Here is a 27,814-nt window from a genome sequence, read left to right on the forward strand (position 1 = left end):
TGCAAAACAACAACAACAAAACAACAACAAAAACTGCCAGTTAGCCTTCATGTCTTGTGATATGTTTATGGGCAACAATGAGTAATTTACTCTAGAGAAGTAATTAATGATTACATTTTTAACAGTTTAATTAGATTACTGTACTAATTAGGTATTATTAAGGTATTACTAATTATAAGCTAGTTTCTAAATCCCATATCAGCCTCCACAATGACAGACATAAACTGCTATTTTAATTCTTTAGGCGAAAATAAAATTACACAAATTATTGATTTAAGTATTTACAAAGTAACATTAAAAACATAAGTTAGATATTGGATATGGATGTAAAATCCACTATTGCTTTATGTTTAATTGTTTTAACATCTATAGCCTATTCAGAGCTAATTCAATTGCAGAAAACGTATAAAACGTAAGAATAATCCCTTACGGTTTTAAAGGAAAATACACTTGATTTCAGTAATGAATCCCTTTAGTAGCCTTATATATTTGACCCAACACTGGTTCATGTGTCTGTTTAAGTTTCTTTGTCTCTTTTCTGCGTTTTTGAGTCAAATGCTCTTTTGCATCAATGTCGGAGTTGTAATTTAACGGGAAATCATACATTTGAGAAGACATGCTTCACGTAGTTGGCCTTTCATAACACAGTCATATATTTCTACGTCTAAACCGGATTGTAAATCCTTGTTAAATCTAATTTTTGGGGGTAGCCTACATTTGTCTTTCCTCTCGCGCTCACTCGTCGAGCGCGCGCGCACTGCGCGAGTGGAGCGAGAGCGCGCAGAGAGGACGTTGAGCGCGTTTCACAGAAAGAGTCTCGAGCGCAGAACCTGCTCACAGGATAATTTTTATAATATAATAAATTATGTTCTCTAACTTCAAATGATTATTTCTCATGAAACACGTCTGTAATTATGTATCGCGGTAATAGATAAACGAAATCTTCGGGGGAAACTGGAATATGCCTCCACCTGACATCCAAAGGTAACATCTCCTCAGAAAACGAATTTGTATTTTCCGCGAGAAACTGAAACAAGTGAGCGGTTTTAAATTATACTAAATAATAATCCAGATGAGATATTGATACTATTCCGGGGAACTCAGTGGCTTGTTAGTAGGCTATATAAAGATCATTGTTCGTCAAGTTGGGATGATGAGAGTCTGAAGCGCACGCGACTCCCGCCGCTCCGTCCGTTCATGTTCATGGAGTTTATACGCGGGAGCCGCTAGAATGGAAACCGTGATTGATGAAACGGAGGCCTTACAAAGATTCTTCGAAGGTAAGACAGTTTATCGATCACCTGTCGATGTGACAGTTCAACTATAGTTTAAAAAGATTTCGATTCAGTGATGTATGGTAATACCATGGAACTAGTAATAGTTGCCATACTTAGTTTAAGAGGCTGATTTTAATATACGACCCTGGATTTTGAGACCATCTGAATGCTGAATAAACAAGCTTCTCATATGGTTTGTTAGGATAGGACAATATTTGGACATCTGCAATCTGTCAAATTTGCATCTGGGAGCAAAACAGACAAACAAACAAAAAAAACAACAACAACAAAGAAAATCGACTTTAAAGTTGTCGAAATGAAGTTCTTAGCAATGCATAATACTGATCAACAATTAAGTTTTGATATATTTACAGTAGGAAAGTTACAAAATATCTTCATTGAACACGGTCTTTACTTAATATCCTACTGATTTTTGGTGTAAAAGAAAAATCGATAATTTTGACCAAATGTATTGTTGGCTATTGCTACAAATATACCTGTGCTACTTATGACTGGTTTTGTGTTCCAGGGTCACATATATTTAAATCAACCTGACTAGGTTACATCTGTAGAAGTAAGCGATTGTCACATCAAGTAGAAATATCTATATATATCTATATATATATATATATATCTATATATATATATATATATAGATATATATATATATAGATATATATAGATATATATATATATATAGATATATAAAAACATGATTTATGTCCAAAAACGTGGTATTAACATACGTTGATAGAACTTAGTATTGTTTTGGTATACGTCCAAAAACATGCTGGTACTTTTTGTTGCTTTTTACTTGTGATGAAATTTAAATTTTATTATACTGTGTATGCTTACTTATATTATATATTACATCAAAACATCATAGCATTTTTTTCTATTTACCTGAAACAATACAGAGAAAACCCTCTAGTTAGTGATAATGGTTGTTTTTGAATGTACTGCACTTATTTCCCAATTTTCCTACAGCTAAAGCTCAGTTTCAATACATTTTCCAGATAAGGTTCTTGCTAACGTCAGTTGTTTTCCAATGTGTTGGTAGGTATTTTACCACCACGTGTCCACTTGTGAAGCTTTTTAAGGACTTGTGTTTTTCAACATTATTCCTGTGTGAGCAGGATTAAACGTGTCATGCTGGATTTGTTTGGGGGGAGAGACACAAAAAGCCACCAATGGGGTCAGACGGGCAGAAGGCAGTGAAGGAATGTTGGGGAAGGGCAGAAAGGTGGAGAGAATCGCAGAGAAAGAGATGATGTACGGAGGCAGGGAGCGAAGGATGGAATCCAGAGGAGAGAGGAGGAGGGGTTTGAGGAGAAACACTGGGAAGGACAGAGGAATGTGATAAATGGTGTGTTTGTAATGTTTAAGACAGACATTGAAAACAGGAGAATTAAAGAGAGAGATGGATTAATGAATAGGCTAGATTGCTGGGAGTGTTGGGCAAGAAAAATATGAATATATTGAAAACAATGAATCAGATGTGATATCCGCTGATTTGTCTGTGTTGGTGAAAATCAAAGAAAGAAATTTTGAAGATTTTTGTGCTGTTTAATGACAATTTAATACATGTTAACAACAGTTTTCATTATTATAATGCAAAGGAAAAATCTATTTATTTAATATAATGTTAAAATGCACTATATTTTAATTTTAAAATAGCCTACATCATGGTAGTGTTTACCTTTTAAAAGAGACAGTATTTTTAAATTGCCGTTTGTTTTTGTATATTTTTTTTATTACAGTACAATGTGAATAATGACAATTACCAAAAATAGTGATGCATTGCGGACAATCTGATCTTTTTTTAAATTACAGGAATAAGAATCACTATAGTCCGGAGCCAGAGAAGTAACCTGTAGAAGGAAAACAACAATCCGTGCCAACGGTTTTGCAATCCGTCCCCTCCGTTTATAAACCAATCTCACACATTCTTAAACTGTTCCCTCGGTTTAACAAACCGTCCCCACGGATTAATTAACCATACCCATGAATTTCCAATCCGTGCGCTCAGATTTTGTAAACTGTACCTTCAATTATCTGCAAGCATGCTTTTGCAATCCATTTGCTCGGGTTTGTAAAAACAAATCCGTAAGTGTACAAAGCTGAGGGAATGGATTGCGAAACCGTGCGTAAACACAGATTATGAGTTTGAGGGTACGGATTCAAAAACCAAAGGTACGTTTTACAAAATTTGAGTGAAAGGATTGGAAATTTGTGGGTTCGGTTTATTAATCCGTGGGCACGATTTGTGAAACCGAGGGAACAGTTTAATTTGTGAGTATGGTTCATAAACTGAGGGGACAGATTTAAAAAAACATCGGCACAGATTCTTTTTCCTCCTACAGGTGACTTCCCAGGCTCCGTACTATTGAGAATAATGAGAATTACAAAAATATCTAGATGTATCACTATTAGGAACTATGAGAATTACAAAAAATACGTGGTTACATTGCAGTAATGACAATTTGACAACTTAAGAAATTACATTAAAATCACTGTTGAGAAGAATGAGAACAAAAATATAGATTGCAGTAATGACATTATAAGAATCACTTGGTCACTGAAAAGAATCACTTTTTCTCCACTCTTTCTTATCGTCATCTTTCTTTTCTTCAGAAAGATTTGGCTCACCCCTCTGTTTTAACTTTACTGTCCTCTCAGAGTGGTCAAACTCATTTCTCTGTCATTCATGGCAGATATAAGCCGTAGTTGCTTAATGTCAGGATCTAAGATGAACTGTTTATTTTGGTGGGGTTTTCCAACCATAATTTGTGGCACTTCATTAGGCGTGAGTGTGTTTTCTCAGAGCAGGTGTAACGGTTTGTATATATGACAGCGTTTCACTGTTAACACTGTTGACTTCATTGGAATCTGGAGTTCATGGCCATCAAGCAATGCTCTTTAACGAGAATTTCACATGTTTACATTCTTCAGTCGGGGAGTGAAGCAGACAGCACACCTCTGGTCCCGACCAAAACCCTGCTGCCTCTGAACTAGAGATGATCTGACGTGCTAGAAATCTCAGAGAAAATTCAGGTCTCTGTGTATGACTTGTTTGTGGTTTTGAAAACACTTAGTAAATACTGATTGTGATTCATTCAGATTCTGTTGTCATTTTCTACTTTTTGACCCTCTGTATGTATTTTTGTGATTTAATTAATGGCTTGTTGTGTTTTATAATTGTGCTCCACATCCGCGATTCCCAATGAATGCTCTGTGTTTGTGCTCTGTTTGTTTGTATTAGTTTGTGTGTTGTGCTGAGGGTATCTTAAATGAACACCCATTGTGGAGTACAGCAACACAAAGCACAAAAGAAGAGGCAGATTGAACAGTTTGTCTGTAGGACTCATTTGACCCTCAGCTGTCCTAAAGGAAAATTTTATTGCTCAGAGGTCACTCTATCAAAGCTTCTTTCATTCAAATATCAACTTTGTCTGGGGTGTTTCCTCTGTCCTAGGAAGAAATAAACAATATAAGGATTTGATGAGAGATGTATGAGTTTATTGAGATTTCTGAGTTTTGACTGAGACTTTGGTGTTTTGGCAAATCTGAAAACAGTTTAGATCTGTGTTTAGATCTCTATGTGCCCCAGAGGAGACATTACTGGGGACTTTTTCTTAGGAGAAACACCAGAGACGCAGATTTTAGGTACATAATTTAAATGTTGATGTCGTGAAGTAACAATTTAGGCTTTTTTTCAATAAAAATAAACTTTTCCTAATTTTCTTTTAACATAACCTGAAGTAAAAATATTAATAATAAGAACTAAATAGACAAAAAAATGGCAAAACACTGCAAACTAAAACTAAAACTCCATCTAAATGGAAAGAAAATATAAAAATAAAAAACACTTCAGAATATTGATCAAAAGCTACAGTATAATCAATGAATAGCAATAATTTGTCAGAGTAAACAAACAGCCCTGATAAACGGCTTCTGTGTTTTCTTTATTCACAAGGAAGGGTCGGCGATTGAGGGTGTTTAAAGGAATTCTGGGAAACGTTTACTGACTCCTGTTCCTTTAGGTTAAGAGAGGTGTGGATTGGATAGTTTTCAGATATTTACCTAAAGGTAACTACCACAGAAACCCCCTGTGACATAAGAGTGCTCAGAAAGCGTTTTTAGCCTGACTGAAAGTAGCCGTAAGCTGCTTACAGAGGGTCTCTAATGCACAGCATCATTCTTGGCATACCTACAACACTATTAAAAAATCAGAATGAGGTGCGAGTAATGTTTCTTTCTCTCTCGTGTCTCTTTTTCGCTATCACTGCCTCATTCCGACTCCATTAGTGTGACAGTGTGCAGACAGGGCGAGGAAGAGAGATAACAGACAGACGCGCACACAGATGGACGCACACAACACACACACTCATACATGCTGTGGGTGGGGTGAGATAAGGGCAGGGCACAGGTCATACAAACACACACATGCAACATGCACATGTGTGGGTTTTTGCACACATTAAGCACAAAGCAACTGTGTTGTAAGGAGCTGATTCATCAAAATATTAGCATAGGAGTTGATGTTTTGGTTAATTAGTATTACTCAGTACTTAGATATATGATTACACTGAAACAAGGACACCTTAGAATAAAGTGTAACCCAGTTTTTATATTTACAGTAAATGGGCTTATCATAGGGCCTCCCTATCATAAGAAGTCATGTTTCGCAGGGGATTTGCGAAGAGTTTAAACATGCCACTGCACTTTTTGTGAGAGGATTTGAGCAGGTTAGGTCACATTTAGCCTGATGTCAGTAATTCATGGATCACTCTTGTGTGCAGGTACAGATGGTTCCTGAGGCTGGTGTTTGATGGAGGGAATAGTTTGGCCGTTGCGCGTGGTCTCTCTCATGTAACAGTGTATTGCTGTCACTGGAATGCATTGTGTTTGAGCAGCCAGGCCTGGAACATTCACATGCCAGCTCCATTACAACAAACCAAAAATTACACACTTTCCACATTTCAGCTGACTTTGATCCATTTCCCACATGCTTCCGTTTATTGTAAAGTGATTTTTGTGCTCTGTTATTTTAAGTATCATATACCTACTATAATTAATATATATTTTGAGTTTGTATATTTTTTACATTTTTGTACTTTTTAAAAAAGCATTCGGTCACACTTTATTTTAAGGTCCAATTCTCACTATTAACTAACCATTAACTATGATTTTTGCCTCAGTTAACTCCTTATATACTGCTTATTAATAGTTTATAAGGTAGTTGTTAAGTTTAGGGTATTTGGTAGGATTATAGATGCCATGCATTATACATACTTTATAAGCACTAATAAACAGCTAATATGTTAATAAAAGGCATGCTTGTAAGCAACTAGTTATTAGTGAGAACTGGACCCTATACTAAAGTGTTACCAAGCATTCATAAATATTTTTGATTAAAAAATATATATAAAATTTTTTTATATAAAGCTAAACAGAAATATATATATATATATATATATATATATATATATATATATATATATATATATATATATATATATATATATATATATGTTTTTTTTTTTTCTGTTTAGCTTTATATTAATTTCAGTTTAGTTTCACTAGCTAATTGCAATTTATCAATAATTGCAGCTTCAACTAAGTAAAGTTTTTTTTTCCCAGTTTAACTTTTTAGTCTAGTGACTCGACATGTTAGTGGAGATTAATCTGGGGTGCTGGGGTTAAAATTGGGCCGAGATCTTGGCAGTGGTGAAGCGTGTGGGACCCCTCTGAAAATGTGTCATTCCTTGAATCCCTCATTGTTACCTGACTTTTACATGTTTCCTTTTTCTGCTGACAGGCATGAAGTGCTCTTTAGCACTCTGTTGTTCCCTCTCTTGTGCTCGTGGAGGGTAGGTAAGCTGCTCAGGTCGGCCGGGGCGTTCAGTGCTGGTGGCTGACTAGAACTGTGTGTGGTGGCCTGGTACAGCTCTGTCTCATGACTGAGACCTAATCCTGCATTACAACACACACACACACACACACTCACTTAACCATGGACCTGCCAACTGAGGTCCGAGATGGAAAGGTGTATGTTGTTTGGAGGGATATGAGAGACGTACCGGGTCATATACACTCATCTTCAGTTTTTTAAGTTGTGTCCATCCTAAAACAAAATGCTGTGGCTTCGAGCAGGTACTGTCTCTCTTGATTCTAGAGAATAATTTTTAGTGCTTTTTTTTACTGATTGTTGCTGTTTACCTTTCACATTCCAAGACCTCATTAATGTATGTGTGTGCATTCGTGGTAATGTACAAATGTGGGTATTTCTGTGTGAAGACATTTTCATATGTGTGTTGTGTATTTATATGGTCAAAAACAATTTTAAGTTTAATTATTAAGCTTTAATATGTAGCCTATCCAGCAGTATTTGTACTAAAGGCATGAATGATTCTTAAAATTACAATTAATCAAAATTCTAAATAAAATGATTCTTAACATTTTTTGACTCTTGAATACAATGGAAGATATTTCACAAACCTTTTAATATCATAGAGACTTGGGGGTGGGAACTGTTAAGGTAGTAAGATGCCACCCTAGCCACATCACAGCAAAAACCCTCAGAACACCTTAGAAACTTGATAGCAACCACCTTATCATCATGTTGACTTTTGGCCTACAAAATGATGTCACGTTTAAAGAGTTTTTTATTTTATTTATTTATTTGTTTGTTTATTTGTACAGGGACAACGCACAACAACAGTGTTGTGCCAGAGTTAGCTGTAAAACTAATTTGCATCTGCAGGCCCCTGGGCAGGATGTTGTTACAAAAAAACAATATTAAGTGACAAACAATACAATACATACAATATTTTTGATAAAAAAATATATATACATAGGGTTATTATAGTTTACTCAAAATAAATCTATAAAAAGTTTTAACCTAAATAAAATATTAAAATAAAATAAATAAGTATTAAAATAAATAAACTACAACTAAAATACGAATAAATATATTTAAAAATAATAATAAAAATAAAATGACAAAAAACACAAAACTAAATGACAAAAACTTTGGAATGCAAACAGGCAATACTGTGTATAAGAATATAAACTAATTCAAAATATATTTGAAAACTGTAAAAAATATGTTAATGGTATTTAAATAACACTGGCTGAAACACAAAATAGAAACTTATTTTCATTTTTCGGTTCTCTTGAGCCGGATGACAATATCTATCAAAGTTTTGTCTGATTTCACAGTTCTCGTATCAGGTCAATAATTGTGCAAATGTTTTCCTCTGTAACTGTTTGAATACTCAGATGATTGCTGTATCGTAGGGAATTCTGGGTAGTGTTTACCATTTGATAATGTAATGGACTTCGCTCTATTATACTTAACTCTGGTGCGAATTAGAGCTTAATGATTAACATTATGGATATACCGATTAATGTGAGCCGGTTAAAATAAATTGATTTAAATATGTGATGATTCATATCAGTGGAGATGCTAAACAAAATCACATTTTAGTTAGGGGTAGGAGTTTATATGAATGTATGTTTTGTTGGAACTTGCTGTCTTGCTTTTCATCTTGCCTCTGTATAATGCATATTAAAGTTCATAAGTGCAGCACTACTTTGTTTACAGCGGAAACCAAGGAAATGTTTTAAAGCCACCTGCTGGCAGAGAGTGAATCTGTGTGTCGTTCAGCTCGTCTGCTGTTTCTGTTTCATGCAAATATTTTTTATGTATAGTTTCACAAAACTGAAGTCAGACCATTCTGTTTTTGCAACATTATACAATCTAATTTAGATTAAAATCATTAATGTTTAAATAAGCTTTGAATTGTTTAAAAAGAGTTGAGATGAGTTGAACTGTGCCATTTTGAGTTTATTTAGTAGTGCTTTAAAGATTGAAACAAGCACATGAAATTAATCTCTCAACACTGAACAAATATCAGCTCGTTTCAACACAAACTCAGCAGTAGTGAATAAGGAAAAAGGGTTGTGAGTTTGCAGAATTAACTCAGTGTGAATTATTTCTCTGTATAACAGGTGACAATACATCTTTAAGGCTCTTCACAGAGCATGAGCACACATTCACAAGTACTCTGAACATGATCATTATTGGAAAAAAAACATTTTACAAACGGTACAAAGAATGATTTCTCATTAGTTTGTTAAAATCACCACCTCTATTTTTTTGTCCAACAACAAGGCTCTCTCACCCTCTCTCCTCCTCTGCTCCCCCACTCTTGTTCCCGTCAGTCAATCTTGCAGCCGTTATCAGCAGTGGCCTGGCAGATTTAATGCAGGAGGATGGAAACATCTGGATCTTATTTAGTAAAATCATCCCTCTCGGTTTCTCTCTGCCCTGTTGGCACACTCATAAAACTATCCGAGCAGAGACCCCAACCGCTGCACCTCCAAACATTACTTCAGCGCTGGTTTTTCCATGCAGAGCAGAAGTTTCATCACTCATTTTTAATAGAAAAAATACATATTTGGATTTTTATACTTAGAAGGTTAAGCACAGTTGCTATCACTCAAATGGCTTAAGGAAAGTGTTTGCTTTGATTCTTGGATTATACCTGGTGTAAACATACACTGACAGATTTATAAATAGATCAGTCTGCGTAAACTCACATACACAGAATTGAACCATGACATTTCACAGGTGGATCAAACCTGTTCATTGGTCACAATGACAAGTTGTTTTGGGATATTTTGTGAGTCAGGATTGTGTTGGCTTTCTGTAAATGGTGCCGTCTAGGTCGGGATATCCACTGGGGTGAGATGTGAACCCTCTCCAGCTGAGGGAGGCTGATGGACCAGAGAGTTTTCCCAACACTAACACTGGAATTCTTCACATTCCGTCTTCGTTAGTGGCCTAATCTATCAAAGAGAGAGAGAGGGGTTTAGTGGGGGTCTCTACATTATTGACCACACCTCCACCTGACCTTGGGCTGAATCCCCTCATTCTCTTCATCCTTTGCTTTCTTGCCTTGCTTGCTTTGTGTAATTTGCATAGCTGTATCTTTTTTGTGTATTTATTTATGCATTTTGCAAAGCAATTTGCAAAAGAGAAATAAGACTACTTTGTAATTTCAGTATCAGGATTTTTGGTTGTAATGTGGTTATGAAAGGAAAAGTGTGTGTGTGTGTTAGTAATATATATATATATATATATATATATATATATATATATATATATATATATATATATATATATATATATATATATATATATATATTGTAATATGTTAGCAATATATATATATTCTGGGTATGATTTTTCGGTATTCAGTTTTTTAATATTCTTTTCATTCATCAATCATCCCATACTCAGAATTCGTTGTCTGTATTTAACCCATCCAAAGTGCACACACACACAGCAGTGAACACACACACTGTAAACACACACCCAGATATTGCATATTTTACAGAATATACAGCATGTTATTTACATTTACATTTACATTTTGTTTTTTATTAATATTTTATTTCTTTTTTTTTTTTACAAAAATAATTTTAAAATACATTAAATAAAAACAAAAACAAATACTAAATTATTAATAAAAATATAAAAAAAATGTTATGTTAACTTTTATATGGGTTTATAATGTGCAATAATAGCTATAGATTTTACAAGATATAATTTTTGACAAGTGCTTGTATTTAGTGTTGAATCTACTGCACAACATGATAGACAACAAATCATGTTCTGAAAATTACGTGTATTATATATTTTATATATTTGTTTTATTTAAATTTTTTCCCAAAAAGCATGCACATACCCTTTTTTACATTTATTATACAATGCATAAAGAGAAAGACTATGCAAGAGATTACGCAATAAAAGGTGCTTTATTTGGCTTGAGTGTGCAGGGTCAGTCGGCCTGGTTGCAGTGGAGTGATTACAGTCATTGGTCATGTGGTGGAGATTTGGAAAGATTTGGTAAAGAGGTGAAGAAGGGGGCAGATGCAGAGAGAGGTATGGATGGGAGGATAGAGAATCATGCGCAATAAAAGAAAACATTCTTCGCAAGTGACCTTCTTTTTTGGAGTTTTGGAGTGTCTATAACCTCTAAGACATTTATGTTTCCATGGACCTCATCTGTGATGCCTAGTACCCGTTTGTCATCAGTCTTGCTGTTAAACAAGCAAACAAATGATCAGAAGTGTTGCAAGTGTTGTGAAACTGTTATTTTATCACTGTAGAAACGGTGCGTGGGAACACGATACTCATCCTCCTTTCTCACTCTCTTCTTCTACCTTTCTGTGTCTCTCTCCCTCTACTTCCATTGCAGGTCATGATATTAACAGCTCTTTGGAGCCAACAAACTTTGACACAAGTATCCTGGAGGAATACATCAGCAAAGAGGACGACAGCACTGACATGTGAGAATCTGGAAACAGCTTGTACCACTCACTAATCCAAATTTCTTCTGGTGATGTTGATGATAATAAATCAAGTCAGCTATCAGATGGTGATTTGTTTTTTCTCCTCTAGTTGTTTCACAGAGGTCCATAGCACACCGGGACCCCATTATCCCTCGCCTCAGGCCGGGGCATCCTCCTCAGGAGGGGTAGGGTGTGGCGTGAGCCCCCCCATCCCGCTGCGCCAGGGCACCGTCCCGTCTCTGTCCCAGCCCTGCCAGAACCCCTACCCGCCTCCACCACTGCTGGGCCACCTCAGACACAACTACTCCTGCCTGGGGCAACAGCAGAGCCAAACACCCCAACACCAACAGCCACACATCAAACCAGACCAGTGCGGACAGTACGCACCAGGGTAAGAGAAAACGCATAAAGGACCAAATATGGTGAAATATGTCAACAGATGGATTTTTTTCTATTTTTTTTTCTGAATTCAGACAATGTTATTTTTATGGAAAGATACAATGTTAACAGAAAAAAAGGCACCACCCCCTAAACCTAACTGTCAATGGATCATAAGCAGATTGTATGAAAACGTACAAATTCATAGAATAATTTTATATATATTATTTTACAACAGATTTTTATGATTGTTATTCCAATTAATTAATGCAAATAAAAACTACAACTATTTATTATTATTATTATTATTATTATTGTCATTTTAACATTTCAATTTAGATTAGCGTTAGATTGTTAAAAAGATTAATAATGATTTATTTATTTATATAATTTTCATTCATCCTGCAGACGGATTGGAAATTTGCTGAAGACTGAGAAAAAGGCTGCAAAAACAAACTAATTCATATATATTAGACACCAATTCACGATAGCATAAAATAGTTATAAATTGTCATGGGCACAATAGCACATTTTCATCAAAATAAGAATCATAGTACAGTTTGTTAAATTTGAGTGGAATATTTTCAAACAGATCATGAAAAAACTCCTTTTTTCGAAGTGTCAGTTTCTTCATACATATTTATACAAATTAGCCACCAATTCACAATAACATAAAATCTATAAAAAATTACCGTGAACAAAATAATGCAGCTTCGTTGCAGTTTCAGAATCAGTATGTCACATCTGAGTGACATCTCGCAGGACTGTTCATGGAAGTAATGCGCAACGTAACTAACTATTTTCAAGGTGGTAATTTCTTGAATTTGTAGAATGTGATTTGTACGGTGCTTAAATGTATCATATATATATTTTTTAAGTATGTCCAGCCTTGTCAGTGTTCCTAAGCAGATTTAACAAAAGTCTACGAATTTGTGATAATTTAAAATAGTTTCAAATCACTATGAGCTTGTGTTGATACATTCAATATACACAATAACGCAGTTTCATCACAATTTCATAATTATAGAATGTCAAATAGTAAGCCACACCCCTTTGATATGCCCCACCTCTTCATTCCATATGACCTCAGATAAACCTCCGCAGCTCAGATAAAGGCTGAGTAAGACAGACGGAGGAGTGAGCCGGGAATAACACTGAGACACAACGAGTCAGGCCTGATAACCTATGAGGAGTTTTGCAATCACTTATGCTGTTTTATAATGTTGACCAAAAGGAGGCAGCAGGTATGCTGTTAGTGAGCTTTCTGATGGGTTTCTAATTAAAACATGATTCTTGTTTAGGAGAGCTGTACTTTTACTAAGTGATCAAGTGATCAAATACACCCAGCAACACATTAAAACTCACTCAGAGTACCTTGCAATTGCATAGCAATCACAAACCCCTGACAGTCACCCATATTGTCATGTGCATAGTTTGTTTAATGTGTCTGAAATGTATTTAATGTTATTGTTGTTGCAGAACTTTACCCGAGTCCCCTCCTGACTCCAGTTCAGAGCCATATTCACCCCAGCGAGCCAACGGTAAGTTCAGTCCACCTGAACGGTTTGATGTGAATCGAATTTCAGAAATAATCACGAATGCAAGTTAAAAATTCTAAATAACCAATTAAGAACATACACATAAAATGTTGTGAAGAATACCTCATGACGCATACATGAAATCAGATAGAAATCAAAATTGAATAAAATGTTAAATGTAACTTAATTTCTGCTTATTTATTTTCCACCTTAGATCCGCACATGCTCAGGACAATGACGCCCGAGAACATGTGTCACATGACCAGTCCTCCGCCTCATCCCACACACCCTCACTATCCCAGCATGCACCGGGACATGTACCTTAAGCCAGAGACCATGATTTCGCAGTATCCAATTGGTCCAGGCAGTGGCGGAGACATGCAACAGAGTCAGATGCTACATCAACTCCTGCAACATCCACAAGGACCTGAGTAAGAGAGAGAGAATCAGAGGAACATTTTTATGTATTATTTAAACTTACATCTTGATTTATTTGTTATTTTAGCATTTTAATTTAGATAAGAGTTAGATTATTTCAATATATTAATAATAATTAAGTCATTTAATTCAAATATTTTTAAGTAATCTTGTTGCCCCGCTTGTAAGTTTGCTGATGACCCTTATTTGGCCCCTGTTTTATTTTATTTTACAATTCAATTTTTTATTATTTTAATTTCTCATTTATTTTATTTTATTTTATTTAATCAGATTCAGCAACTATTACAATCTCAAAAAAACCTAGTGGTTTGTTAACTTTATTAAATGTGAAAAAAACACTATTTCAATCTTGAATTCATGTGTTTTTTTTATCATTTAAATTTAAAGTATTAATAATAAATAATTAAGTTATCAGGCAGCCTCTTTGGAAGTGTCCTGGGCCTCTTGGTTGAGAACCTCTGCAGTAGAGTTAGAGATGGACCAGCAGTGTCAAAGATCAAACATTTTCCACATCAACAAATGAATGCTCTCTGTTTTTCCAGTGGGATTCCCGTTCATCCAGCAAAGAAGAGAAAACATTCCGGCTCTCCCAACAGCACTCTCAACTCTCAGATCCTCACAGGCATCATCAAACAAGAGCCAGGTACACACACAACACACACACACAAGTTCCTAAACACAACTGCATTTTCAGCACTACATGGCTATATGTATTTGTGATTTAACAGGTTTGATGCAGGATGCAGAAAACTCATACCTGGATCCAAACTACCAGTGCATAAAGTGGCAGCCGCACCAACAGAACAAATGGACTACATTATACGACTCCGGTGGAAAAGAGCTGTGGGTGCTGCTCTGGTCTTACACATTTAGATTTATGACAGCAATGAGAAATGCATCGAGGGCGAGAGTGTGTGTTTGGGATTTAATGGGGTATAAGGATGTATCAGGCTGTACTAAAAGAGACAGAAGAGAGAGAGACAGATGGCAGAGGCCAGAGCATTCCTATGAGATGAGCAGTGTGTAGGAGTAAGAGCAAGAGCAGAGTTCTGGCTTACAACAGAGGAATGAGAAATGTACCACAAAAAAGTCCTGATTGTGATATTGATTAAATTAATTACATTAATAATTATTTATAAAATAATTATAATTTATATTAGGAAAAATAATTATGATATATAGGAATAATTATTTATATTAAAATGTATACATCTTTTATAAAAATTATTTATAAAAAGTAACATTTTAATTATTATAAAAACAGATGTAGTTACAGTTATATACGATTATAGACGATTACCATTTTTAATAGTATAGAAAATCAATTACATCAATATTCATCACTAAACCCCACTAAACTTTTAAATAACATTGATTGAATTTAATCAAATACATTTATTTAACAATTATTTATAAAAATAGACCAGATAATTAATCTTTATTAGTTCTAATAATTAACATACAGTATATTTTAAATATGACATAATTTAATATAACATTATAAAATAAAATATATTACCAGAAATAGATTTTGTTTCTTTCTTTCTGCCTCTCCAGTCCGATGCCTACATATAGGGTGGACGCAGATAAGGGTTTTAACTTCTCCTTGGCTGATGATGCATTCGTGTGTCAGAAGAAGAACCATTTCCAGGTCACCGTGTACATCGGGATGCCAGGAGATCCCAAATATGTCAAGACCAGCGAGGGGCTACAGCCCATTGAATGCTTTTACCTGAAACTCAATGGGGTCAAGGTGAGCCAGACCACAAGAACACACATCATACTACTACTCCCTATAAACCCTTGCCTGTTCTAGCATGTTTTATCTGTGTCTCTTCCAGTTGGAAGCTATGAATCAGTCCATTAATGTGGAACAGTCTCAGTCTGACCGGAGTAAAAGACCCTTTAAACCAGTATTGTAAGTTTCACATCATATTTGCTAATATTATGTGTTAAGAGTGTGAGTTTGAATTGATCTGTTGACATAAATGTTAACTTTATGCTTTACAGAGTGACATTGCCACCAGAGCAGGTGACCAAAGTAACGGTGGGTCGTCTCCATTTCAGCGAAACCACAGCCAATAACATGAGAAAGAAAGGCAAACCGAACCCCGACCAGAGGTACAATATATAACCATGACAAAGTAAACCTGACCAGGTTTATTTACCACTTCTATCTTCTTTTGACAACATCTGTGTCACCCTCAGGCCATCCAAGACATAGATTAGTTTGTTTCTTCATCAAATTTAGAGAAATGTAGCATTTCATCAGTTGCTCACCAATGGATCCTCTGCAGTGAATGGGTGCCGTCAGAATGAGAGTCCAAACAGCAGATAAACACATCACAATAATCCACACCACTCATCTCCATCAGTTAACATCTTGTAAAGAGGAAAGAGTCCTCTATCCATACTAATGCTGTTTCCAGTGAAAAAGTTGTCTCATCTTAATCAGGAGATAAATATGCAATCACCGTTTACAAACAAAAACAGTCCATAAAATTACTGTATGTTGGAGTATTTTGATGTAAATGGGAAAAAAAATAAGGACTTTTTCACTGGAGAAAGTGGTATTATAGATGATTGACCCTTATTTCGGCCAGAAGTCAAAAGTCTTAATGATGGATTTGTTTCTTACAAACATGCAGCTTTTTGCTTAACAAAATGTTAACTGATGGACTGGAGTTGTGTGGATTATTGTGATGTTTTATCAGCTGTTTGGACTCTTATTCTGACGGCACCCATTCACTGTAGATGATCCACTGGTGAGCATGTGATATAATGTTACATTTCTCCAAATACTGCCAATTCTGTCCACAGATATTACATAATATCAAAATAACATAATATTTCCCTAAAACTCTTAGGATTGTCCTTTTAAAACACTTATGTTTGTGTAGGTACTTCATGCTGGCAGTAGCTCTTCAGGCTCAGTGTCACAGTCAGTGCTTCACGGTGGCAGCTCAGGTCTCCGAGAGGATCATCGTCAGGGTAACCGCTGTCAGTCTGGTCGTGTCTGACCGACCTCCTCCAATCACAACCTGTTTCTGTGTCAATTATCTACCTCTGACCAATCACTGTTACTCTTACAGTCTAATGATTATGCTGCTGAATGTGTTTGAATTTACTTTTGACATCTTCCAAAAGGATTCGATCTTGTAATGACATTTTTATTCTTATTGAGAAATATTCTGAAGAAACCATAAAACTAAATTTTTGCAACTTAGCAAAATATTTATTTGAAATTTTATGTGTGAATCTGAATTTGCAGTAACACCTTCCCTTCCCAGCCAATTACTTAAATTATTATACTATTACTTAGTTCTTTCTTTCTGTCATTCTCTGTCTCTCAGGCGTCTAACCCGGGTCAATTTGAGAGTGACAGTGAAGTGTTGTGGCAGAGAGGCCAGATGCCCGACTCTGTGTACCATCACGGCCGGATCGGCATCAATACAGACCGGCCAGATGAGGCTCTGGTTGTACACGGCAATGTGAAGGTTATGGGTTCCCTTGTGCATCCTTCTGATATTAGAGCCAAGGAGAATGTGAAGGAGGTACATTTTTATGCGTGTGCAAATCTCTCCTTACACCCGCAAAAGGTTTTTTACTTAACCTTTTTGCCGGTTAAGAACTTTTACCAACCATGCAAACATTGTTTTATATTCCTGAACTATTTCCATGTTAATAGAATCATTTAACTGTTTGTATTTGAAAACAGTATATAACATACTTTCTCTCTTTCTTCAGGTAGACACCACTGATAACCTGAGGCGGATTTCCCAAATGAGGCTGGTGCATTATCAGTATAAGCCTGAGTTTGCAGCCACAGTGGGCATTGATGCCACTTCTGAGACCGGTACTGTCTCCACAGATCAATCCTTGTATAAATATCAAGCTGAAGTCATATTTCTCACCAAAATTAAAGGATACAAATATTTTGCATTAAGAAACTGGAGCAGATTTGTAGAGCTATGGAAATCATATAATTTTGTCTCTACAGTAATGAGAATTTGTGTTGGTAAAAAAATATGTTTAACAGTCATGAAAATAATATTACAATGCAAAAAAAGTAAAATAATGTTATTCAAATGCATGCTAAATCAGTGTTATTTACTACTATTTATGTACTATTTATGTATTTAGAATAACAAGCTGTGTGTGATTTCAGGGGTGATCGCTCAGGAGGTCCAGCAGATTCTGCCGGAAGCTGTGAAGGAGGGAGGAGACGTGGTGTGTGCTAACGGAGAGACCATCCCTAATCTGCTGATGGTCAATAAAGTATGAGCACACAAACATATTCTTACTAGTGCTGTCAAAATTAGCGCGTTAACGCATTCGATTAATTTGAAATATTTAACGCGTTAAAAAAAAATAACGCAATATACGCGGTTGCAGTTTTTTTTATTTCCAGTTGAGGCCTATATGTGTTCAACGTGCAAAGAAATATGGATAAGACTAAGGAAGGACTTTTAGACGGAACGTTTCAGTATAAAACTCTGCCGGATTACTCTTCAGTCTGCCACAAGAAACATTACTCTTCATTTAGTCTGCCACAAGAAACAGCAACATTACAATCATGAACTCAAATGTCATTGTTTAAAAAAAAAAAAAAAAACAATGACTGTAACGGTGCGTAAATCAGACCTTTCTGTAACGCTAACGTTAATAAGCTTAAACAAAAATAACGAAATAATTGTGTAGCGGAGTATTTTTTGTACACAGTGCCGCGAACTGTCAATCACTCCTGTACGAGTGCATCACTGTCCTCCTCAGCTGCAGCAACTTGCGCTCTCTTCATCAAGCTTTAAAACAAAAAGGGGACAAAAAGATCATATTGTCTTTGTGCATAGGCTATAGATTAATTAGATAAATGAATATCTAAATTTGTGCCTTGCCGTCTACGGTATTTTTTTAGAACTTAGAAAAAAGATGCTGCAGCCAATGAGCAGCCAGCGGGGGCTGCAGGACGACTCAACCTCCGCGGACAGTTTTTAATGTTTATCAGAAAATAAATACTCAAGATTTTGCTTTAGTATAACTTACAACGAGTTTCACACACCTTCTCCGGCCACGTTGAGTTGTTGACACTTAACAGCGGGAAAAGCGACACATGCGCTATTCACTTGTATAACTTAAGGGTGAATGGGTAATGTAGTTTCTGCTCTGGGTGGGATGAATTAGGAAGCTTGCATTGTGAAGGGCGCTCTGAAAAGCGGCAGCGCAGGTAAAAGATTAAAACCTCTATTAAAACAGATGTCCAAATGAGCGTACCGGTACGCTACAAGCACGTTCTGGGCGCACGGAGAGGTGGCGGTACGCTCAAGAGCTATATTTGGAAGTGGCTGTACTGAGTACTGGTGGGTACTGGCCCACTTAAAGCACTGGCAATGACTATACTTTGGAATTTTTTTGCAGTCCACTTAGAATTCAACATGGAAATCATTTTTGTTTTTTATTGGCATTGATTGTTTTGAAATTCAAATGGTACTTACATGCCTGTGTTTTTATTTCTGTAATAAATATGGCTTTCAAGCCAACAGTTAATTTGGAGGAAATTGATGGTTTATTGCAGGTATGTTGTTTACATGAGAAAATCTGTGTTACAAGTTAAACAAAAATTCCAATAAACAATCATATTTTGAATTTAAATAGTTTCTTTGTCTTGAGTTTACATTAATTATTTACATTTTACATTTACATATCCAAAAAGTTTCAGTCTTTTAATTGCGATTAATCGCGATTAATCGCGATTAATTTTAAAAAATTGTGCGATTAATTAGTTAATTTTTTTTAATCGATTGACAGCACTAATTCTTACAGATGCCCACACAATCTCTCTGCCTCTCTCTCATCTGTGTGTTTGATTCTGCAGGAGCGGATCTTTATGGAGAACGTGGGTGCGGTGAAGGAACTCTGCAAACTCACTGATAATCTGGAGACTCGCATTGATGAGCTTGAACGCTGGAACCGGAAACTCGCCAAACTGCGCCGGCTAGACAGCATGAAGAGCTCTGTCAGCGGAGGCACAGTCAGGTGTGTGCTTATGAAGCTGTGCATTCACACATGCATCTGTTTGAGTAAATTCAAAGTTAGAAAGTCTGAAGAAACATGATCTTTTTTCTAGTCAATCAGGAAGCTACTTTAGCAGAACAGGAAGTGGCCCACTCAAGAAAAAAACTGCTAGGCCAGGAAGTAAGGTAAGATTTAAAACAGGCTTCCTGCATACACTTATAGGTAAGTGTAATGAAATTGTGTAATGAAATTCCACTAATGTGATGCAATAGAATCATATTGGATATGAATGAATCACATGGAATGCATTAGAATCATTTGGGACATGATAAATCTTTTGAAATGGATATGAATCATTGGATGATATGGGATTGAAATGAAACTTGATAGAAACATATGGAATGTGATGGGACAGAATTATATGGAATAGAATCATATTGGATAAAAGATAATCAATTGAAATGGAGTATAATCAGATTGGTTTGGGATAGAATCACATGCAGTGGAGTAGAATAATATACAGTAGGATGGGACAAAGATGATATGGAATAGAATAGAGTCATAGGATAGGATGTAAGTCATATGGAATAGAGTAGAATCATACTGGATTATATATAAGCAATATAATCATATGGAGTGAAGTAGAATCAAATTGATTGGGATAGACTCATATGGAATGGAATAGAATAATTTTGGATGGCATAGGATCATGTGGAATGGAATAGAATCATTTTGGATGGGATAGAATTATGTGGAATGGAATAGAGTCATTTTGGATGGGATAGGATCATATTGGAAGGGATAGACTCATTTGGAATGGAATAGAATAATTTTGGATGGGACAGAATCATATTGGATGGGATAGACTCATGTGGAATGGAATCTTATAGACGGTTTCAACGGCAACAACATAAACAAACGTTACTGCGCATGCACGCTTTTGTTGCCCTAACTTAACTTCCGGTAGACTTCCAAATAGAATCAATAACATCCAAGTACCTCTAGAGTAGATCTTTTTTTTGATAAACAAAATATGTTTGCTGCGTAAATCAGGCGGACTTAATGAAAATGCAAATTCATTCTTTGCCAGCAGGAGATGCTTTAAAGCGTGAGAAATAGAGGTTTCCCCAGTAACAGCTGTAAACGAAGCAGAGCTACACTCACAAAAGCTGCTTTATCAGGCATATAACATGCTTCCTTCAGAAATACAGAAACACCTGTGCCTCGTTTTGATATTTAAACATATAAATGTAAGGAATTATTATTATTAAACATGCAGTACTTGCTCATGTTCATTCAATGAAGCCTTTTGGAAAAACTTTGTTTTAAAATCATGACGAGTCTCCACAAATTAAATAAATGTTTGGGAAACACATCCAGCATCACAACCACCTGACCTCAACTTCAGTTTACAAACAGCATTTGTAGAAGGCACCGCAGTCAGACCGATATACACAACACATACCGGAAGTTAACTTAGGGCCAGGCGCGTGCGCCCGATGAAACCGTCTATAGAAAGGGATGAAATCATATGGAATGGAATAGAAATAGGATAGATTCATAAAAATGATATGAACTTAAAGAATGGGATTACACAGAATCAGTGGTATATGATGAGATAGAATGTAATGGAATAGAATCATTTGGACTGGGATGAAACAAAATTAGATGGGATGAGATGATTGTTGTTGTTTTTGCAGCGGTCCGTCCCGGAGCAGGGCTGCCTGAGTCACAGATTCATGCAGGGCACCATCCTGGCACTGGTCATCATTATGGCCTTCAGGTGAGAGAGGGAATCATTCACCCCCAGACATTAGAATTAATATTTTGATTGTCTGTTTCATGCTCATTATCATCTCGTTCTGTAGTGTCATCTCCATGTCCATCCTCTATGTGCTCAATCTTCAACACCATGGAAGCAACAGTGATGTTGAGGGGTATGTATGTGTACGGACACCTCTCTATATCATGCACAGAGGTCTTTCTCTTTATTTCTGTACTCTTTCATCTCCTGCTGCTCATTTTTCTCAATGTGGTTTGTAGCTCTGCGTCCCGCTGCCTTCTCTTCGTCTCTTGGACACCCTTCCTCACTGCAACCGTCACATTCTGTCCATCCTTCTCTCTGCGGTATGCTGTCCTCTTCTCTTTTCTCTGTTTCTCTTTCACTTCATCTTCCCATTTATGACCAAAGGTTTTTCAGTCCTACGTTTCCCAAAAAAAAACTCTTAGGAAAATTGTATTACTCAGAGGTTTTTGAGAAGTCTCTTATGTTCACCAAGGCTGCAATTGTTTGATCAAACTACAGAAAAATCTGTAATATTGTAAATTATTATTACAATTCAAAATAACAGTTGAATGCTTGAATATATATTTTAAAATGTAAGTTATTCTGGATATTCAATAAAAAATCTGAATTTTCATCATCATTACTCCAGTCTTCAGTGTCATGTGTTCCTTCAGAAATCATCCTAATATGCTGATTTGCTGTTGAAGGCACATGTATTATTATTATCTATGCTAACAACAGTATTTTGTTGAAACCATGATAATTGTTTCAGGATTCTTTGAAATAGATACAGAAAACTTTTGTTTCGAACTGGTATCTTAGCAAATCTAAAAGTTTGAGCCATTTATTCTCAGTTTAATCTCATTCTGCGAGGAACAGATGAAATATTAAAGAGGCCTCATGGGACCTCTCTCTCTGTCTCAGCAGGTCTCGTTCTGTTTTGGGTTTGGCTCGTCAGGCTTCTTTCTCCCCTGTCAGAGTGACCGCATCCACTCTCTCCCCAGGTTTCAGAAAACACAATCATGCTCACAATACATCTGTTGTGTTTTTTTGCAATACACATATGTGGATTATTACTTTCATAGAAGTTCATTATCTGTTTACAGACTCCACCTCCCCATCATTGTCCAATCACCCGCCCTGCTGCCCTCCAACACCTGCCACAACCAACCAATCAGCCACTTTCAGTCTGTTGCCAGGAAACAACCAATCCACTCCAGGTATGACAACAATCTTTGACAACAAATTTTGACAGCCATCAGAGCAGTTACAACAAATGACTTGTGAACACTTTTCTATGTACTGCATTATAGATGAAGGCCTATGTTTAATGCATTAATTATGCCTGGTAATGCACTGTATGATCTCATGAATAATTATCATAGATTAAAATAGTTATCTATTAATTTGGAAAGTACAATCCATTAAACAAATAACAAACAAACAACTTCTAATGTAACAAAAAAATCTGCAGAAACTAATCCTTTTTTACTTTAGTTACAATTATTTATGAAAAATTATAATGTACATGATGAATCTCTTTATGATGCATTATACATACAGGTCTTAAATAGTGATACCAGTGACACATTATACAAGAAATTAAAATGTATCTACTTTCTTATTACGTGCCTTACTCTATGTTTTTTTTTTGTCTGGTCAAAAAGACCAGTGTTTCAATGGTTGAATTAATGAATCATTTTGAGGAATGAACGAATTAATGAATCAGTGAATTGCCAAATCAATAATATAGTCTCAAAACTCTTCTATGCTGCTCCTTTTGTTGGATTAAATAGAAAAAGGACTCATTCAAACCTTCTTTTCACATACAGAGTCACTTCTCTCTCATTGTATCTCTCTCTCTCAGACTCGAGCACTAGTTTTCCCACCCAGACCACTATTAACAAGAAGGCAAAGTCTCGGCCGCTGGACAAAGACAGCCGGAACAAGAACCGTCTGAGTCACACGTCAGCTCCTCTGTTCCTCAGTAAAGGCAAGCGGCCACCTCAGCCTCCGGATCTGAGCGGAGCAACCAAACGATTTCCTGGTGGACAACAGCCACCGTCCCGGAGACAGCGCAGTATCATCACACAGGGTACATACACACACACACACACACACACACACACACACACACATATATATATATATATATATATATATATATATATATATATATATATATATATATATATATATATATATATATATATAATGTAAATTTATGATAACACATAAATTAACGGACTAATTTTCACTGTTAACTTGTTGCTTATTAACATGCATATTACTAGCATATTGGCTATTTATTATTACTTATAAAGCACATATTAATGTCTTATTCTGCTTGAGCATATTTTAGATCCCTTAATCTAACTTCATACCTAAATTTACCAGCTACAAATAAAACTAAACGTTAAATTAAAATGTATTTGAATTTTTTTAATTAAATAATTTTCAATTATATTTCATTGCTTTTTATAGTTTATTTTTATAATCTATATTTATAATTACAATTTTCTGCATTTGACAGTAGTTTTGACAATATATGTATTTTACTTTGCAATGTTTGAATAGTGTGATATTTTTAATCAAAGAAGCTTTTAAAAAAATGTTGCTCTTAAAAATGTATATGTTTAATTGTTTACATTTTGAAAATATTTGTTTTTCATATTTTTAATTATATTAAATTTTTATGTTTAACAACATTTGTAAATTCTGCCTTTGAAAACAGTATAATTAGCAATAATTAGTATATACATATTTTGTTTTATACACAGATGGAAATCTACCAACGTGTCTGAGCAAACTTCACATCCTCGAGATGGATCAGGAGATCCGAACTCTCGATTGTTCCTCATCCGAGACCTGCAGGTGTGTGTGTTCAGATATAATATCCTCAGATATATATACTGTATATAATATCTCACATAATGGCCTGTTATCATTCAGCATTGAAGAGTTCAGGCTTCTGAGCTGATGTCTTTTATTTGTTTGCAGCTTTACTATGTTTCTAAACCGAGATAGAAACTCATCTATGTCTTACATTACTCTGCACATGATGTGAGTATAAACACACTCTTACTCCAGTAATATTGAGAGATTTGCTTTGTAAGAAATTACTCCCCACTGGTGTGATGGTTTTATGTTTTTAAAAGGAATAGATCACTCATTACATAAAAAGCTGAAAATGAACTCACCCTTCAGGTCACTTTTCATCAGGAAAGAATTGGAGAAATGTAGCATTATATCACTTGCTTACCAATGGATCATCTACAGTGAATGGGTGCCATCAAAATGAGAGTCCAAACAGCTGATAAAAGCATCACAATAATCCACAAGTAAACCTCACCACTCCAGTCCATCAGTTAACGTCTTGTGATGTAGAAGTTACTAGCCAATATAATAATGCTTCATTTCTTCCTCACTTCAACTTCCACGGCACCCATTAACTGCAGAGGATCCATTGGTGAGCAAGTGATATTTAATTTCTCCAAACTTGTTCTGATAAGGAAACCAACTCATCTACATCTAAGATGAGGTAGGGTGAGTAAAAAAAAGGAATGGATGAATTATTTGTTTGAAGTGTTTTGCAGTGTGTCATATTTCAGTATTTCTTCAGTGGCTGTCCTCAGACACATCCACAGATGTCTGGGATAATCCCGAATATCCTCTGACCCTAGAATCACCCCTGATACACTTCTGACTCATCCAGATCTCTTGTTGTCCTTTAAGCTCCTCAGAGGAGGTGTGGGTGTGGCGGTGTGGAGCCACCAGGGGGCGACTCTGTACAAATCATCCAGAAGCTTCTTTCTCACATGAGCGGAGCACTTATACAGCGGTGAGATTATTGGCCCCAGTTTTTATGGTGTTGCACCTGCAGTAACTGAGAATGTCACCATATAAATATGCTTCGGTTGTCACATGCAAACCTCTTTTCTGACAGGGGACCAGCCACCTGTGGTCACTTCCTGTTATGCCTTTTCAAGAGGTCACCTACCATTTCCGAGTGTCACATTCAGTGAGTGAACTTCACACATGAGGGTTCATCTCTTGCTCTTTCAGTGTGTCCTAACCAGACACTGCTTGATTCACATGAACTGTGCAAAAGAATCAGTTCACAAAAATGAATCAGACTTCCCATTTCTGAAAAAGATCAGTCATGTATTTTTATTGTGCATGGTTAAGACTCTGTTTCAGTGTGATATGTAAGTTAACCATTTAACCTTTGTGTTTCAGAGTCAAACGGGATGTAGCAGTGAAGACGATGTAGTGTCTTCTCGGTGCCCTGAGTACAGTTTCCTCATTCAAACCACATGCTAAGCAGTGTCAAGATTCATGCTATTCAGCTGCGACTTCTCCTGTGTCCACTCGTATCGTCGCCTTAGATTCAAGGACAGTTTTATCTGGGCGAGCTGTTAAAGATGTCCTAACTGTGTTTGTTCTGCGCGTATTTGTTCAAAGCAAAAGGAAAATTTGCATTTTTCAAAAAAAATCACTTTGTCTTAACCTTGATTATATATTCCTGCTTATATACGCTCGTGCACACATACACACGCATACATTTACTTTATTAAAATGCCTTTTGATTTGCCAAGATACAATATGAACAGGTACCAATGAGGTCCTATAAGGACCTTATTTACATTCTTAAAACAGGTTTTTGTGCATGATTCATCAGTGCAGATTATTCCACAGAAATCAGTGCACATTATTTGCATTTCGTTTAAATGTCGTTAAACTGGATTTGTTAACATGTCAACAGTTTAATTAATTTTAAAACAATATTGCACCCAAAAATGAAAGTTTGCTGAAAATACATGTACTCTCAGGCCATTCAAGATGTAAATGAGTTTGTTTCTTCATCAGATTTGGAGAAATGTAGCATTACATCACTTGCTCAGCAATAGATCCTCTGCAGTGAATGGGTGCCGTCAGAAACAGCAGATAAAAACAATCCACACTACTCAAGTCCATCAGTTAACATCTTGTGATGTGAAAAGCTGTGTGTTTGTCAGAAACAAATCCATCATGAAGGCATTTTTTACTTTAAAACATTGCTTCCAGCTAAAATATGAATCCATAATATCGCTTTCTCTGTAAAAATGTTGTCTTGTCTGAATCAGGAGCAAAATATGCACAGATCAAAAACCATTTACAAGCAAAAACAGTCCAAAGCAGCTCTAAACAAATATTTTGATGGATTTTGATGTGAGAGGATGGTTTTTTTTCACTGGAAGAAGCATCATTATGAATTATGCACTCATATTTTGGTCAGAGCTAACGGTTTAAAGTTAAAATATACTGATGGATTTGTTTCTTACAAACATGCAGCTTTTGGCTTATAACTTGTGGATTATTGTGATGTTTTTAGCAGCTGTTTGGACTCTCATTCTGATGGTTAATGCTATAAATTTCTCCAAATCTGCTTCTTGCTTAGCTAGTTTTAAACGGCTGTCTTTATAATAGACTGTCTGTATTTTATTTAATTTTTTCTCGACCTTACTATTTATACACTGGAAATAGCTTTAACTGAACAGTTCATTATTAATGATATGCAAATCAGGTTGTTTACCTCATGTTTTGTTAAACTTCCCATTTCTGCTGTCGCGTCCACTGGAGAGAAACAGTTAAGATACAGGAATCAAGTAAGCAGTGTAGTAAGTATAGTATGAAAGTATGAATAGTTACTCAAGTAAAAATATCAGCTCATCTCAAGAAAGGAAGAAACGAGGATGTATAAATAAAAGCAACTACTGGATTTTTTCAAGATAGTCACTGGATTTCTTCTTAAAACTGGAACCAACAGCAATCACAAGTTCAACACTGTCAAAAACACTGGATCATAATTGCCAGTTTAAACACCTGTCAGGAAACACTTCATATTGAGTTTTACTGTGGTACTTTTGTCTCTTATTTCTTTCCCTTTCCATTTTTAACATGGTATATTTCATTTTTTAATGCATTTTTCTAATTTGAGTATGCTGCTACATGCATACTATACTTTATATTAGCAGTAA

General features: G+C 35.8%; 1 protein-coding gene across 1 annotated transcript; it reads left to right on the forward strand.

Annotated features, from left to right (window-relative positions):
• The first annotated feature begins 753 nt into the window (after positions 1 to 753).
• On the forward strand, positions 754 to 26,631 carry LOC113042901 (myelin regulatory factor-like). The gene is made up of 27 exons (XM_026201907.1): positions 754 to 1,280; positions 11,549 to 11,639; positions 11,752 to 12,033; positions 13,500 to 13,561; positions 13,773 to 13,989; positions 14,539 to 14,639; positions 14,725 to 14,839; positions 15,554 to 15,749; positions 15,838 to 15,914; positions 16,007 to 16,117; positions 16,897 to 16,996; positions 17,350 to 17,550; positions 17,744 to 17,852; positions 18,165 to 18,274; positions 19,869 to 20,029; positions 20,121 to 20,193; positions 21,709 to 21,791; positions 21,877 to 21,945; positions 22,052 to 22,135; positions 22,719 to 22,798; positions 22,901 to 23,014; positions 23,662 to 23,889; positions 24,575 to 24,668; positions 24,795 to 24,857; positions 25,530 to 25,635; positions 25,741 to 25,815; positions 26,034 to 26,631. Exons 1-27 carry the CDS (start codon positions 1,232 to 1,234, stop codon positions 26,115 to 26,117), a joined length of 3,135 nt encoding a protein of 1,044 aa, XP_026057692.1. The 5' UTR covers positions 754 to 1,231; the 3' UTR covers positions 26,118 to 26,631.
• The last annotated feature ends 1,183 nt before the right edge of the window (positions 26,632 to 27,814 follow it).

This window comes from Carassius auratus, chromosome 25, assembly GCF_003368295.1.
Source record: "Carassius auratus strain Wakin chromosome 25, ASM336829v1, whole genome shotgun sequence".
NCBI lineage: Eukaryota > Metazoa > Chordata > Actinopteri > Cypriniformes > Cyprinidae > Carassius > Carassius auratus.